The 16408-nt window shown below is 37.6% G+C and overlaps 1 protein-coding gene across 1 annotated transcript; it reads right to left on the bottom strand.

Annotated features, from left to right (window-relative positions):
* Nucleotides 1-14373: 14373 nt before the first annotated feature.
* On the bottom strand, nucleotides 14374-16059 carry LOC123403258 (protein G1-like6). The gene is made up of 2 exons (XM_045097201.1): nucleotides 15792-16059; nucleotides 14374-15628 (listed from the first exon to the last, which is right to left on the bottom strand). The coding sequence occupies exon 2, from the start codon at nucleotides 15589-15591 to the stop codon at nucleotides 14821-14823; it is 771 nt and encodes a 256-aa protein (XP_044953136.1). The 5' UTR covers nucleotides 15592-15628; nucleotides 15792-16059; the 3' UTR covers nucleotides 14374-14820.
* Nucleotides 16060-16408: the final 349 nt, after the last annotated feature.

Raw genomic sequence — 16408 nt, 5'->3', positions numbered from 1 at the left:
GCAACCAGCCCAAAGTGGGCTGGTGCGCCTCCCACAAGGAGGCCCAAGGCGCATGAGGTGGAGAGGGGGGAAACCCTAGGCGCTGGTGGGCCTAAGGCCCACCTAGGGGTGCGCCACCCCCTCCCCCTGTCCTGGCCGCCGCACCTCCCATCTGGGGGGGGGGGGCTGCCGCACCACCTAGGGTGGGAACCCTAGGGGTGGCACCCCCCTCCCCTCCTCCTATATATAGTGGGGGTTTCGGGGCTGTTTTGCACACAGTTTTCCATCTCCCTCGGCGCAGCCCTGCCCCCCTTCTTCCTCCTCACCCACGGTGCTTGGCGAAGCCCTGCCGAGAGACCTCGTCTCTCCATCGACACCACGCCGTCGTGCTGCTGGAGATCTTCCCCAACCTCTCCCTCCTCCTTGCTGGATCAAGGTGCGGGAGACGTCACCGGGCTACACGTGTGTTGAACGCGGAGGTGCCGTGGTTCGACACTAGATCGGAATCACACCGCGATCTGAATCGCCGCGAGTACGACTCCATCAACCGCGTTCTAGCAACGCTTCTGCTTAGCGATCTTCAAAGGTATAAAGATGCACTCACCACTCTCTCGTTGCTGGTCTCTCCATAGGAAGATCTGAATATGCGTAGGATTTTTTTTTTTGAATTTATGCTACGTTATCCAACACTCGTCACTTCATATTGGAGGTGACTCCGGTAGTCCACAAGACTAAACACCTGCGACTGATCATATTTAGCCTGAATACTATAAGAACTCGAAGTCGTGTTCACATACTAAACCATTTTCAAAAGAAAAAAAAAACATTTCCTGGAAATTGTGATATTTTTTTCTAATTACGAATATTCTAAAACAGGAATATTTTTTGAAACTCCTAAAAAATGAAACACTTTTTACAATTTCAAAAAACTAATCAAAACGTGCACATATTTTATATTTTGTGAACAATTTTTCAAACTGGAATATTTTCTGAAACTCCTAAAAAATGAAATTTTAACTTTTTTAAAAAACCTTACCAATTTTTTAAAAGGGGAACAATTTTTTGAAATACTTTAATTTTAAATTTCTTGAAAGAACATGCAAACATACTTTAAATTCTAAACTTTTCTAATTATCGGACATTTTTTAAAACTAAGCAAACAAGTTTTGAAGTTCTTTTTTTATCATTTTCATACAAAATTATTAAATTATGAACATTTTTCAAATTATTAATAAATTTTGACACATGAACAAATTTCTAATTTATGAATAAAATAACAAAATAGTGAACATTTCCAAATTGCGAACAAATTTTCATACCACGAATATTTTTCGATTTGTGAAAACAATTTGAAACATGAAAATTAAAATTCGTGAACAAAGTTATAAAATTATGAAGATTTTGAATCGTGAACATTTTTTAAACCATAAAAAATTGAATTTTGAACAAATTTTGAAGCATGAACAAATCTCAAATTCGTGAACAAAATTATAAAGTTGTGAACATTTTTCAAATTGGGAACAAATTTTTGAAACCGTAACATTTTTCGAATTGTATTTTTTTTGTGAAACATGAACAAATTTCATATTCATGAACAAAATTATAAAATTGTGAAGATACAAATTTTTAAACTATAAACTTTTTTCACAATTTGAACAAAAATTTAAACCGTGAACATTTTTTGAATTATGCAAAAAACAATTGATAGATTGAACATTTTTAAAACTAAACTTGACGGAAATAAAAGATTTTTTGAAAATGTGACTTTTGTATTTGAATTACGAATATTCTAAAAACAGGCACATTATATGAAAATGATGAATACATTTTTTTATATGGTAAATTTGTTTACAATTTCAAAATAAATCAAAATGAGCACATACTTTGATACTCCCGAACAAAATTTGAAAACATGAATATTTTGTAGAATTTGTCAAAAAAGTTTATAAATTGGAACTGTTTTTGAAATTCCTAAAAAATGAAGTGTGATTTTTTTTAAACTTATGAACAATTTCTTCATATGAGAACATTTTTAGAAAAGTTGTGAAAATTGAACAAAAATGTTTCAAAGAGTTTTCAAAAATAGAATATTTTCTATATTTTCTTTTTTTCTGAAAAAATGCGATTTTTTTAATTTATGAAAAAAGTCAAAAAGTTAAACATTTTTTAGAAAATTTACCCTTCTCCAAAAGGGAAAGGTTGCCTTCAAGCCGGCTGATCCTGCTCCCGCGTGCATCGTTTTCTTTGCTCGCCATGTGCCCATGTGAATGGTGAATTAGATTGGAAGGAGCGAAGGGACATGTCCTGATGAGCATGCTACGTGCTATGGATTGCTGACGGTGCTTGTGCATGGTGTGTTTTTTGCAACAAAGACTCCGTTATAATAGCTATGGATAGCAACCGATACAACTGCTAGAAGCATATGCTTGTGTTTTTGCAAAATATTTCTTTTTTGATGTGAAAAAAATATAGGTATTTCCGCAACATAATATTTGTTGCAGAAAATATTTTATATAAACTTTGTTGCAAAAAAATTACACAGGTGTTTCCGCAACATGATCTTTGTTGCAGAAAATATGCAATAACAAATTTTGTTGCAAAAAAAATTTATAAATTTTTTTGCAACATGATATCTATTACAAACAAATCTGCAACATAATATTTGTTGCAAAAGCTAATATGCCCATCAACCACCTAATGACATCACATCTGACGGATAGTGACCCGGCCGATCGACACGTAGTAGCCGAGACAAAGCAATTATTTCTGTAACAAAATCGTTGTTGCAGAAAATAATGAGTCCTAAAGGAGACAAACGGGACACGGCCGAAGATCGATCAAACGGCTACGCACGTAGATCTAACGATCATCAAGGTGACGAATGTATAGCACACGTCGACCGGTGCATGCATAGCAGTCCCCTTTCCGAAAGCACGAACAATTTTCAAAAGTTCTGATCCATTTTCGAAACTTGAAAGTTTCTAAGAAATTAAAATAAAAAAGAAATGAAAAGAAAAGAAGAAAAAGAATCAGAAAAAGGAAAAAAGAAAAAGAACCATGAAAACAAAAAGAAACCGTAAAATAGGCCCCCAGGTCCACGCTTTATGCCTAGCTCTGTGGGAACAGTTGATAATTGGACACAGAATGCGTAAAATAGCATATTCCATCGCGAGGTTTTTTTCCCATCGCGAGGGGTTAAGCTGCATGTGGTACTTAATTAGTCTCAATCGAATTACTGAAGCAACGCCAATGCATGCCCGCTTAAAATGGGCCTTCCTCTATGTCCACTGGTGCATGTGGTCGAGCTTAAAAAAAAACTGGTGCATGTGGCCAGCATTGCATACGGAATTAAATATTTCCCCTAACGTTGTCTCAAAAAATATATACGTATTTCCCCTAACTGATGCAGAGTAAATTTTGCATTGGTCTTAGCATTTTGGCTGCAGGTCTTTAAACCCAGATGGAGGTAGTATATATATAGTTTGTGTATGTATATAAATAATTACTGAGATAATAATATACTAAAATTTAAATAAAAAATCAAATCATTGTTTCCTGCTACAAGACTCACATTTTAAACTAAGGACTTTTACAGACTACGGATTCGGCACAGAGAGCTCAGTAATTATTTATATACAAAATAAATGGTAGGCTGCTGACGCTCAATGCGACCTGTAGCAGGCGAGCCCAGTAACCTGCTCTCAAATAGCAAACACAAATAACAGAAAAGTTAACCGGGTTTTTTAATTCTGCAACACATGTTGTTTTATGTACAAGAACATTTTTATAAATATATAGATAGATTTTCTAAATTCAAACACATTTATTTTGATGCACATGAATTTTGCTACAACGTGTAAGTTCCTTATTAAATTTAATTTTACAAAATTAGTGATCTAATAATATTATAACTATTTACATAAAAAGAAAAACATATTGCGTCCCTGTAACTTGCTATAAGAATCACATTTTAACCTCCTCTCAAAATATAATAGCAAAGCAGATGAAAATTAGGAGGTTGTTCAAACCATTATTCTGGGAGAAGAAGGATTCGAACTACCCACATGAACTTTGACGGCCATAGCCAATGACCACTAGGTAGAGCTAACATAATTGTGTACTATTGGGAAGCACAACTATTTGACACTTCTTGTAGTACAATATTAACATCTTATATACCCAATAAAAAATATTTGAAAAAAAATCATACATTAAAAAGAGCCACCAATTTGAGAAGGGGCACTAATTTGAAAAATGTTTGTATAAATTAAAAAAAGTTCGTGGAAATGAAAAAATTTCATGAATTTGAAAAACATTCATAAGTTTGGAAAATTTATATTTTCTAAACAAGAATTTGGAAACATATTCACGAGCTAAAAGTTCATGCATCAGAAAATAATTACAAGAATTTGTAAAAGGAAAAATATGATATTGTTTTTCAACAAAATCGCAGATTAGAAACAAAGTTCACGATCTGAAATTTAAAAAAACATAGAGGAAAAAAAGTAAAAACATGAAAACTAAACAAAACGAGCGCTAGCAAAATAGAAAGAAAAACCGTCCAAAGAAAGCTGCGGGTCCTACAAAACCAATAACTAAAAAAACCTTACATGGGCTTACCCGTTTTCTAACTAGTGCTGCAGATGAGGTGTGCGCCAGTTAACCCAATATCCTATAAATGTCATTTAAGGCGCCAAATAAGAATTAGTGAATTTCGACACCACCGGATTTCCCAATAATGATGGGCTAATGGAGGATTTGGTGATTACTATTTAGACCTATATCTGAGTTTGATCAAGTATGTTAGGATACAAGGTGGTGAATAGTACAAGTTTGGACCTCAATTTTAATATATTCCTACCTCTGCCCGGTCCACTACATCGGACAGTGATATATACTCCGGGTATCGTTTATTGTGATCGTCAAATCTCAATAGCTCATAGCAGGTGGTAAATAGGCAGGGCCTAGCAAAGATGAGAAGTGCGCGATCATGTTTTCACATTCGACTTTTTCACAAGTGTTTTTTTATCTTGGTCGATTTTTACCAAAAAAACAAAATCTTGGTCAACATTACTTCAATATAAAAAAAATAATTTTAAAAACCATTAACAAAATTCGTCAAAATCAAGAAGTTGAAGAACTCTTCAAGAATTGGACAAATGTTCAGCAAAAATTGAAAATTGGTCATGAATTTGAAAAATCCCAATGGACAAGAAAGCATGACATGAATTGAAAATAATTCCCTTATTTACAAAAATGTTCGAAATTGAAAATGTTTCTCAACTTTGGATAAATAGCTAACGTAATTTAAAAGTGTTCAATACATTGAACAATTATTCATGCATTTCGAAAGGTTTTATGATTTAGAAATTATTTGGGAATTTAATATTTTCAAGAGTTTATAAATATGTTCATGAATTGAAAAATTTCCCACATATGAAAAATTTCAGTGTATTTAAATTGACAAATGGTCTCAAATTCAAAAACATGTTGTGTTCTTCATTTACAAAAAGTTTGCCAATTCGGAACATGAATGAAAATTTTCAATACCTTCAGTTTGAATAAGTATGCACGTATTTTGAAAAATGATAATTCAATATAAAGTAAAAAAAAATCAACATTCATGAATTGGAAAAATATTCACGAATTTTCGAAAAAAACAAAAATTTCAAGAATTAAAAAGGAAAAAAGATAGTAGAAAAGGATAAGAAAAATAAAAACACAAAAAGGGTAAAATAAATAACAAGAAAGGAAAATGCAAGAAAATCTATACTAAGAAAAAAATATTAAACCAAACAAAACCTTTTGAATGGTTCCCAAAAACATTTACTCTAGGCTTGCTAAAGTCCGGAATTGCGATACTACATAGCCCACGTTATGTACTTTATATTGTTCGTGATTTCAAATGTTTGAGTTTTACAAATGCAAAATTTTAAAACTCATGAATTAGGTCAACCTTTAGAAAATATAAAACGTTTTTGAAATTGAAAAAATATTCAAGAATTTAAAAAGAAAAGAAAAGTGTTCCGTCCATAACAAAATGTAAGACGTTTTTTATGCCCTATGCAGAACCAAAAAAAAGTTTTACATTTTGTACAGAGGAAGTAGAAAGGGAGAAAAAGAACAGGAAAGAAATAAAGAAAAAACAGAAAACAAAAACAGATTAAACTAAATGGAATCTTCTAGAAGGTTCCAAGATCGCTGGCGCAGCTCTAGTGTAGCCCTCTAATGGGCCGGATTTGCCAAGTGGTTTAATTGTTATTGTGGATGGTCTCCGCTTATTATTATTTTAATTTGATCTGGTTGATGTTTATCATGAGAAAACGAGCATGAAAAAAAGGGGGCCGCATGTGACTTTGGTCGTTCGTAACGAAATATTGTTGAATTATAAGAAAAGGTGTAATCTTGTAAAAAAATGTTTCTGTTTATTTATTTATTTTATTTGAGAATGGGTTGACGTAGAAGTTGTTTCTGATTTGGGTCTCGGGAAAACAAAATTAACTCTATTCCAGAATATATTCTCTCCTTTTTTGCAGTGAATTCAGAGTACATTCAAGGGTTACTGCGGGAGATAGTATTTTAAAATTTGGGCGAAGTTTAACCCATCGTATATTTGTCTAGGTGAATGTACCTCGACAGATGTGCAGCTGCATGCAGCAGTTACTCTGAGCAACAATCTCTGTGCATAAAATCTAGAATACCTATCAAGGTTTACTGCGGGAGTTTACTAGTTCGAAATGTTCTTGGACGAATTTTGCCGATCGTTATACAATATTTTGGCGAATGTATCCAGAAAAGCAACAATCTCTGTAATATAAACTTCGGAATACCTTCAATGTTTACTGCCTGAAATGTTTTTGGGCGAATTTTGCTGATAAATAGGTTGCAACCTCCTTTTTGAAGAAAACAATATACAGCTTTTTGGCGAATGTATCCTGAAAATGTGCAGCTGTGGCAGTTATTGTGAGCGACAATCTCTGCACTCGATCCTCTCTTTTGTACAGTACACGCATGCGTACATACTGTGCCTTTGTAGATTGTTTGGACACATGCGTTCAAACGAAATTACATCTCTGATGACAGTCATCTGGACCCACCTCCTTCTCACTCTCTGGTCTGCTTTGCTGCATTGTGCACGCACATAAATTGCTACAGGTACCCAGTAAAGAAAACACTTTTGTTAACCTAGAATTATTGCAAAGAGTTGCACACATAATTTTGAAATGGTAAAAAGACAAGGAAGGTGTTCCATATGTAAATTATATGGTTTTCTGAGCCATATATACAATTATTATGTTGACAAGTCGTCGTACGTTGGTTGGCGACTGATACTGTGTAATACTGTTATCGATAGCTGTCTTTGGCCCGACATAAGTACGTACAAATAAACGTGCGTGCAGGTAGTTGGGTACTAACGACTAGCTATTGGAGTATGACTAATGTAGCCCACACACTATAACATAATAGTTAAGTGCACTATTTAACTTCAACTATGCTACTATGCAAATATAGTCTATGATTGGCTCATGGTAGGTTTAGCACTTCAACACCGGTGTACGGCTTGTGATTCACTATTTGATGAATTGGCATTATTGAAAATAGACAATTATATACATACACTCAACGATCTAGGTGATTTTAACAATGACTAATTTTGTACTTATGACTATTTTATCTTTCGAAAAGGAGGTTGTATGAACGACTAGTTATTTCAGTATGATTAATGTAGCACACACTATACTTCGCAAAAAAAAAAATGTAGCGCACACTATAATCAAATAGTCAAGTGCACTATTCAACTTCAATAATTCGGCTAGTGATAATAGTCTATGATCCTCTCCACATGGGTTTATCACTCTAGGATTAACCATCTCTGATGAGTTGTTTTTAATCAGAATTTACGATAAAATACACTCTATGAACTCGGTGATTTCAACAATAATTAGCTTTATAACTAACCAAGTCCTCTCTCATGGTTGGCAACCAAGCAATAAAAACCATAGTACATCTACAAGCTGGAAGTGACAATATACACAACATGTGTGGCCAGGTCGTGTGTTCCCGTAATAAAATAGTTCACAGCTCGAGCTATGCGCGTGATAGGAGTAGTGGACTGAAACTAACGTGAATGCAGTGGGTACACGAGTGACCTCACCAACAGTAACTGTCCTGGATACAAACACCGGATCTATCTACCCATCCACCCAGTCGTTACTACATCTAAGTACACACGCATGCATGTCCCTCTTGAGCACATTCACCCGCATAAAAAGTATACACAGTATCAAAAACAGTCATCCGCAAGCTTTTAAAATATTTGGAAACAAGTACACACGTACAAATGTTGGAGGACATAGCTTCACTATACATTTTGCACTGTAGTGGCCCAACAATTTTTTGTTGTTGTTGAAGGGGTACAAAATGCTCGGTATTCATGAAAATTTGTACTGTGAGCCACCATGTAATTTATGTGTCTTTACGCACACAAAATGCTCAGTATTCACGAAAATTTGTACTTGCACGGAAGCATTTGCATCCCCGGTTACAAGAGGAGAGAGAAATCAACTAACAACGATGCAAAGGGATGTCTAGGTTTTTTGATAGGTTTCTGAAAATAGAAAAAAGTTTTTTATAGGAAAGAAAACAAGTTATTTAGGGTCTGTTCGGAAGCGGGGGAAAGGATGCTTCACAGATCCTCAGATTTCATGGAGTTGGAGTATCGCCGAACAACTCCTTAGCCCAAAGAAATGTGCGCCTAGTTAAACCATAGAAATAGTAGTAGGTTGTAAGTGCTTTGCACGTGAATTGTGTGAGATGGAGAAATTATCTACAAAGATATATAGATTTTAAAAGTAGATGATCATAAGTCTTTCACCTTGAATAAAAAATCATAAAGTAATTCTAAATGGATTTTTTTATTTAAGAGAAAAAATAGCTGGAGCAAAAACATACAAAGGAAGGGTCTAGAATAGAAACGAAGATTCTGGAGATACTACAGGTGATAAATATGTTCTCCATTAGAAAGGGTGTACTGAGAGGTACTAGTATAAGGCATGTGCTATGCACGTAGTGTCTTGGTTAAAGTGCAGAAAAGATATCCTTGCAAAAAGAAAGTGCAAATAAGATATGTGTCTTTACATATTGAGGATTACACAAAATAACAGCCACAGAAGATCTTGAATGGCAAGTTTACTCACCACCAGCACGTGAGGGTGCATGTGTGTAGGTGAACTGTGTATACATTGGACAAGTCTAGAAAAATCCCATGAACTCATTTTGGCGCCCAAGCGCAGGAGCGAATCCGAGAAACTACAGCCATTGGATCAGTTATGTTCGCTATGATAAACGGTAGTACTTCAGTCCGTGGGAGAGATCAACGCCTAATATGGGCTTCCATGTCAGGGCCGGTGGCCAATCCAAGTTTAAAATTTGCTATACAATAGTAGTAGAGATAACCATGAAAATGTCTAGATAGTAAACATGACAGAATGTGATGTGTTTAAGGAGGATACCAAACAACCAACAACACTCGGATTTCCACCTCATGGCCATCGGATCGAGTTCATCCAAATGTCTATATTCAAAGTTATTCATATACTATATAGTGGTATAAACTTGTCATTTTTATTGTCTCAAAATAACTTAATTTGTCGATCCATATCCTCACACTTCATTGCCTTTTTTTATAGATGGTGACTCTAATATGACTTTCGCATGGTGTGCACGTTTGAACATTTTCTTAATTCTACATATGAGTGTGGTAATAGTATCATTTTCCTCACAATAGTTCATAGCATGTGTTTTCCATTTAGGTGTTGAGATGAATGAGATTAATTATGTCATCAAAACATTTTCCCCTTCTATTGACGTGTGTATCCGTCTTTGTACCTATGTTTTGGGAAACTACTCTAGACTCTTCGATCCTAGGTGCATCACGAGGACCAGGGGAGCAAACAAGAGTGAATGATGAACCGACAGAATGGTAACGGTAGACTAGAGCCTAATTGGTTTGATGCCAACATTTACCATTGCCGATATTTGCCAAAACCAAAAATTGCCAAATTTAGTAGCTTTTTTAGGGAGTGACAAGAACCAATTGGTAGCCAATTTTTTTAGATTTGTCCATATTTGGCATGCCAATTATTGGCATCACTAATTAGGCTCTTAATATACTACTAGTTTTAAATAGTCTTACCTTTTTCGAAGTTTGTCATGCTAGTTAGCTTGTTCAGATATAATCTAGTTTCTACATTATAGAGCAGAATTATTAGTTGACCATTATTTACTTCCATTGGATACCATAGTAGACTTTAGGAAGAAAAAAAGAATATTTGAACCAAGTACACTACTACGGAAGCAGTTCACTACAGAGGGAAGATCCAAAAAAATCTTCCTTTTATCACCGCACAAATTCTACTCTTGATAGCTCTTTTAAGAAACTGACACATTAATATAGTCTTGTTCATCTTTTCTTGCTCGTATACCCCACCCCAACCACACAGACACCACATTCAGAAGACACGAAACTAGCATATATATATATATATATATGTATATATATATATATATATATGTATATATATATATATATATGCATATGAGGTTACACTAAACAAATGCACATTTGAGGACTTTTCAGACCATGATTTCGTAGCCCTTTGGGGTACCAAAGAAGATGGGAAGGCAATAAAGTAGTCAATAAAGCGAGAATGCAATGGTGTACCAAAGAAGTATTGATCAATTGCTTTGCAATTTTTATTTTCAAGTATGGAGCTTGCTGAATTTTTGAGTTTTTGTTGAAATTTGATACTTGCAGTATTATGAACTTAGTAGAATGAATATTGAGAAAAAATCATTTATGTCTGTGCATGGATGGAAAAAAGAAGTGATTTTTAACGACCAAAACATGGGAAATATACATGTTTTGTATTGTTGTGGGGTTATGAATTATGAATAAGCACAAATAGATTTTATCTAGCAGGTCAAATTAATACTCCGGTTTTATCGCATAAACCGAAGAAGCAACAAACTTGCTAGCTAGTCGGTTCTAAAAAGAAACATATTTGTATTATTCTCTTTCCAGAATCGTTTGATAGGATACTATCCTGCAGATTGCTTTGAAAAGATTTACTATGAGTTGTATTCGGCTACAGTACTCCAGAGTCTTTTGGAACTATATAGTATAGTTCTGAACGGTAACGAGTCTTTCTAAACTACTCCCTTCGTTCTTAAATATAAGTTTTTTTATAGATTCTATTACATACTACATTTGCTTCTATATGTATAATCTGTAGTAGAATTTCTAAATAGACTTATATTTAGAAACGGAGGAAGTATAAAGCTCTAACAGTTTGTTCTATATAGTGGATGATGACCCACATGTTAGTGAGAAAGCACTTAGCACAATGATAAAACGTGGATATATCAGTAGTCGAGTCAAAATCATAAATTAAGTGTGTGTACGAACTGTGTATGGTGTGTTCCCGAAAAAAAACTATATATATATGTATGGTGCAAGATAAGAATGTTTTCCTAGTTGTTGCCAACATGTAGCCCAGGACCACGTACATGTCAGTTAGAGATGCACGTACAGAATGGCAAACCCTGAAACATCATTCGCACTATTCAAATCTGGACCGTCACATAGCTATTGCAGGAGTACATTGTTGAATTAAAGGAGGAAAATGGAGATCTCGTCATGATTTTTTTGTCAACTCACAGGAAGTTTGTTGTACGTGATATAAAATGTGAGAAAAACACAATCTCTTGTAATATACTCCCTCCGTTTCTAAATATATGTCTTTAAAAAGATTTCAGTACAGACTACATACGAATATACATAGACATACTTTAGATCATATATTTATTTATTTTGCTTCGTATATAGTCCGTAGTGAAATCTCTTTAAAGACTTATATTTAGGAACGGAGAGGGTATAATCTACTCCTGGATTTGTCCATATCAAAGAATTAATGCACGGTGTACAACGTGCATCTTGATGCATGTACCATGCATGCGTGAATGTAGGTAAACAGTTCCGTTTAGCACGTCAGATGCTAGAGCACAGAATGTACACATATGTACTACTACGTCTTATATTAAGTTACAGAAGGTGTATACTACATTATCTAGATGCTACATACTTACCATTCATCCATGTACCTACCTATCGAGTTATGAGATTGAAACTCGATAATCCTACGTTAACTACTCCCACCATTCCATATTAGTTGTCGCTCAAAAAAGCAAAAATAGATGTATCACTTTTAGATACATCTATTTGAGTGGCAACTAATATGAAACAGAAGGAGTACTATAAAATTACATCAAATAAGGAACCCCAAAAGGGAATAAAAAAAGGTATGACTTCATGCAATTCTATATGTTTTGGTCAGAGAACTTCAAGTGGTAGCTAAAAAAGCCAACACAGTTAATAATAGTTGTGGACATACAAATCCAGATTTCACTTTCGAACATGTGTAGGTATAAATCACTACTCCCTCCGTTCCTAAATATAAGTCTTTTTTTAGAGATTTTACTAAGAGACTACATACGAAGTAAAATGAGTGGATCTACATTTAAAAAAAATATCTATATACATCCGTATGTAGTCTTTTAGTGAAACATTTAAAAAAACTTATATTTAGGAACGGGGGGAGTAGTATTTCTCTCTTTTTTCCTGCAAACAACCACCTACTGGAAATTGTTACTTTCCTACATCTGCAGCAAATTTAATTATGATAAAATCGTTGGCCAATGAAATAGCATTTTGACAGATAATGCTAATAAGACATTCATATATAACTTGACAAAGTTTTATCTTCACCTTGGATTTGGAAATAAGCACATAACCTAAGATGAGATATAAGCACAAATATTACTGTGATGCAGGTTTTAATAGACGTCTAAAGATATAGGAACTTTTTTTTTGTTATATTAACTACAGCTAGCAGGCATACCTACAAAGTATAAATTTATAGTATCAGCTTATTGTTTAATTTCAAGAATTAATATATATTCTGTGACTTACTCTAGAATATATAGTGGATTTGTTTCAGAGATAATGTCAAAACCCCAATCCAAACTGTTTGGAGCTAGTACAACAGTACAGTCAAGGAGGCAGATAGTCAAAATATGTAGAATACTGTTCAGGGAGGCTAAAAATTCAGTCATGCATGTTTAGTGGTCTATTGACATAAATCTACATGAACATTGAAGCTATGTGTTAAAAAAATTGAATCCTAAAGTTCCTTCAGGAGTTACCACAATAACCAATGCAAGCAGCAGATCATATCCTCTTGTTATTTGGTTGTTTATGAAGAAAAAAAGAAGGTTATACGAGATATAAACAATGCATCTGATCATAAACAATACCCTTATCAGAGTAGCAGAAGGAATAGGATAGATTTTGTCTGTTCCCTCTCCACATCAAAACCCTTTTCTCAACTATGCATGTATTGAAGGGACAAGCAAAATCTAAGATAGTGGTAGGCAAGAACTGTTTTAAACAGGAATCTGAATGTGCTCTAGAATCTTGACTTGCATAGTTTTCAGGCAGAAAGAATAATGTGTGAGGCATAACAAGGATAGCAAATTAACTTTAACCACAAAGAGTATATATGTGTATATCTATTTCTTTCTTCAGCTTGAAGATTGATAGGAAGTATATGCATGCATGATGAAAATGTACGTGTACATACATACATATCTAGCTTCTCTACTATTCAAATCAGGAAAGGGACAGGCCAAGACAAATCAAGCCAAATCCAGTAATCCTAGCATGAACATGGGAAGAGAGCCAGGAGCATGAAAGCATGGGCTAAACTAGGGGTGGCCAGATAATATTGAAACCATATATATTTCTAGTGCCTGCCCGTCTTTCTTTTCTCTGCTCTTTACGAAAGACTCCTCTCTTTCTTTCTTCTTTTGCTTGGCTTTGTTTGTTTCCTCATCTATCTGTTGCCCCTTTGCAGTTTTCCACAGTACTGCAAAAGTGAAGCTTGCTGCGCATGGCTAGCTGGTACTACATATCGTTCAAACTAGCACTACATGTCCTTGCACATTGGCTATTGACTACTGAGGAAAGAGCAAGCAATGATTTTATAATTTTTGTGACTATAGCTAGCTAGCACAAATCCAAAGAAACATGTCATAGCATATAACAAACAATATGATTTGCAAATTGGGAAATATATAGATCATATGGATGCTCAAGGACAAGTACACTTTTTAAAGCAAGACAAGTACACAAACACATGTTGTTCCTGTCTTTAGCTACCATGACAAAAAAATCACTCCACTGTGCCTTTTTAGCTCTCCTAACAATGGACAACCACCGGCAGTAGTACAATCAATGAAGGAAGCATTGCTGCCAATACAACAAGTACTTGTGGCTTAGTTAGCAAAGCTCTTCTCACGAGAGCAAATTATATATAGAGTTCGTAGCTAGTTTTGTTCTTGCAATTTTCTCCAATGCCAAAATGGCTCACTGGTCACTACCACTAGCTAGAGATTCTCACGAGGAGCTAGCAAATTGAAACAGGCAAAAACAAAATCAAACTCAGCTACCAGTTGATCCCAAAGCTAGAGAGAATTAACAGCAACAAATTAGTACTCGTCACGAATGAACTTACTTGAAGTGAAACAAATGGAAATTAAGGTGGGGGGAAATCCTTTGCAAAATGCAAGAAGCCAATTGGGAAGGCAAGTAAAAGAACAATGGCGGCCTTGGCGTAGTTGATCGATGAACCAGCACTGGCATCCCAAAGAAGGAGAGAACTTGCGCGGCGGCTAGCTAGCTCAGATGGATCGCCTAGCAGCTAGGGAAAACTCACGGTACGGTCACGGCATGATGAAGTGTGGCGACGCCGACGTGTCGCCTCCGCCGCTGCCGGACGGGCCAGCAGTCGGGCTCCCCTCGGACGATGGCCCCGCGGCGGCGGACGTAGACGACGACGGCTTCTTGCGCTTCTTCTTCTCGTAGCTGATCCCCCTGGCCCGCGCCTGCGTCTCGCGCACCTCGCGCAGGTAGAGGCGGACGGCGCGCGCGCCGAAGGGGTTCATCTCGGGCGTGCCGCCGTTCTCCTCGTAGGCGGCACGGAGGCGGCCGATGAGCGCGTCGAGGGAGCCCCAGGCCTGGCGGAGTGGGCACGGGCACGGCGCCGGCGGGTTTGGGTGGCCGTAGAAGGGGCACACCGCCGTGTGCACCTTGGTCTTGCCGAACTGGTCCATGTACTTGAGGAACTCCAGCACGTGCGCGCCGCTGCACCGCGACAGCGACAGCGGCGGCCGGTGGTTCCGCAGGTACTGCCCGAACGTGTTCCAGTCCCGGCGCTTCTGCGACTCGTACCGGCTAAGCGACGGCGACGACCCCGAGGGCGACGGGCCTCCTCCTGCGCCGCCGCCGCCGCCGCCACCCGCCGAGGTCCCGGAGCCCCCAGCGGCGCCCGACGAGGACGAGCCGGCCCCCGACGCGCCGCCGACGCCACCGAAGATGCCGACGCCGGCGGGGCCGAGGAAGAAGTTGTCCTGGGGTGCACCGTCCCCGGCCGACGGCTCCTGTCCAGGGATCATGTGATGATGGTGGTGGTGGTGGTGATGGTGGTGATCCATGCTGTTGCTAGCCCTCCCTCCTTCTCCTTCTCCTTCCCTGCGCATTGCGACATGGCCAGCCAAGAGAGATGCATCATTTCTTGCTCCGATTCAAGCGAGGTCGCTAGGTCAGGAGATTTGCGGAACATGGATCGATCGATCCGAGAACCAAGAGAGAAAAGGAGACGCCTTGAGCTAGCAGGTAGCAGATGCATATATACCTGAATCTGCTGGTTCACTGGTCCTCGACCGATCGAAATCCGCAGCGCGTGTGCATGCGCGTGCTGGAATCTCGGCAGGAGTGTGAGCCTAGCGGCCGGTGGTGGCGAGGAGTGATCCAATCATGTGCCCACCCAAGCGGCAGCAGCAGCCCGAGATTGCCATGCTCAGGTGGTCAATCCATGCTGGAGAACCTGCAGAGAGAGAGAGGCTGAGGGGGAGAGAGAGAGATGGGGATGGAGGAACAGTGGATGGATGGCGCAGGAGGAGGTGAGAGGGAGAGGAGGGGGAGGGGGAGGGGGAGGGGATGGGGTGGATGGGGGAGATAGGTTTTAACCTTTTAGGCGGTGTGGTGAGGGAAGGTGGTATAGTGATGGTGATAGGGGTGGTAGGGCATGGCTCTAGACAGGGAGAGAGTGGTGGCTAGGAAGGCAACAAGATGGCTCTCACTCCATCTTTTTTCTTTGATTTTTGTGAGGGTTTTCTTAGGTTAGTTTGAATTACCTCCCTCTGTCTCAAAATAACTGTCTCAACTTTACACTAGCTCTAGTACAAAATTGTATTAAGCTTAAGATACTTATTTTGGGACAGAGGAAGTATGTTGTCAACTTTGAATTAG

Source organism: Hordeum vulgare, chromosome 6H (assembly GCF_904849725.1).
Source record: "Hordeum vulgare subsp. vulgare chromosome 6H, MorexV3_pseudomolecules_assembly, whole genome shotgun sequence".
Taxonomy (NCBI): Eukaryota; Viridiplantae; Streptophyta; class Magnoliopsida; order Poales; family Poaceae; genus Hordeum; species Hordeum vulgare.
Note: the sequence above shows the minus strand (reverse complement) of the source record. Positions and strands in the feature narration are given on the sequence as shown.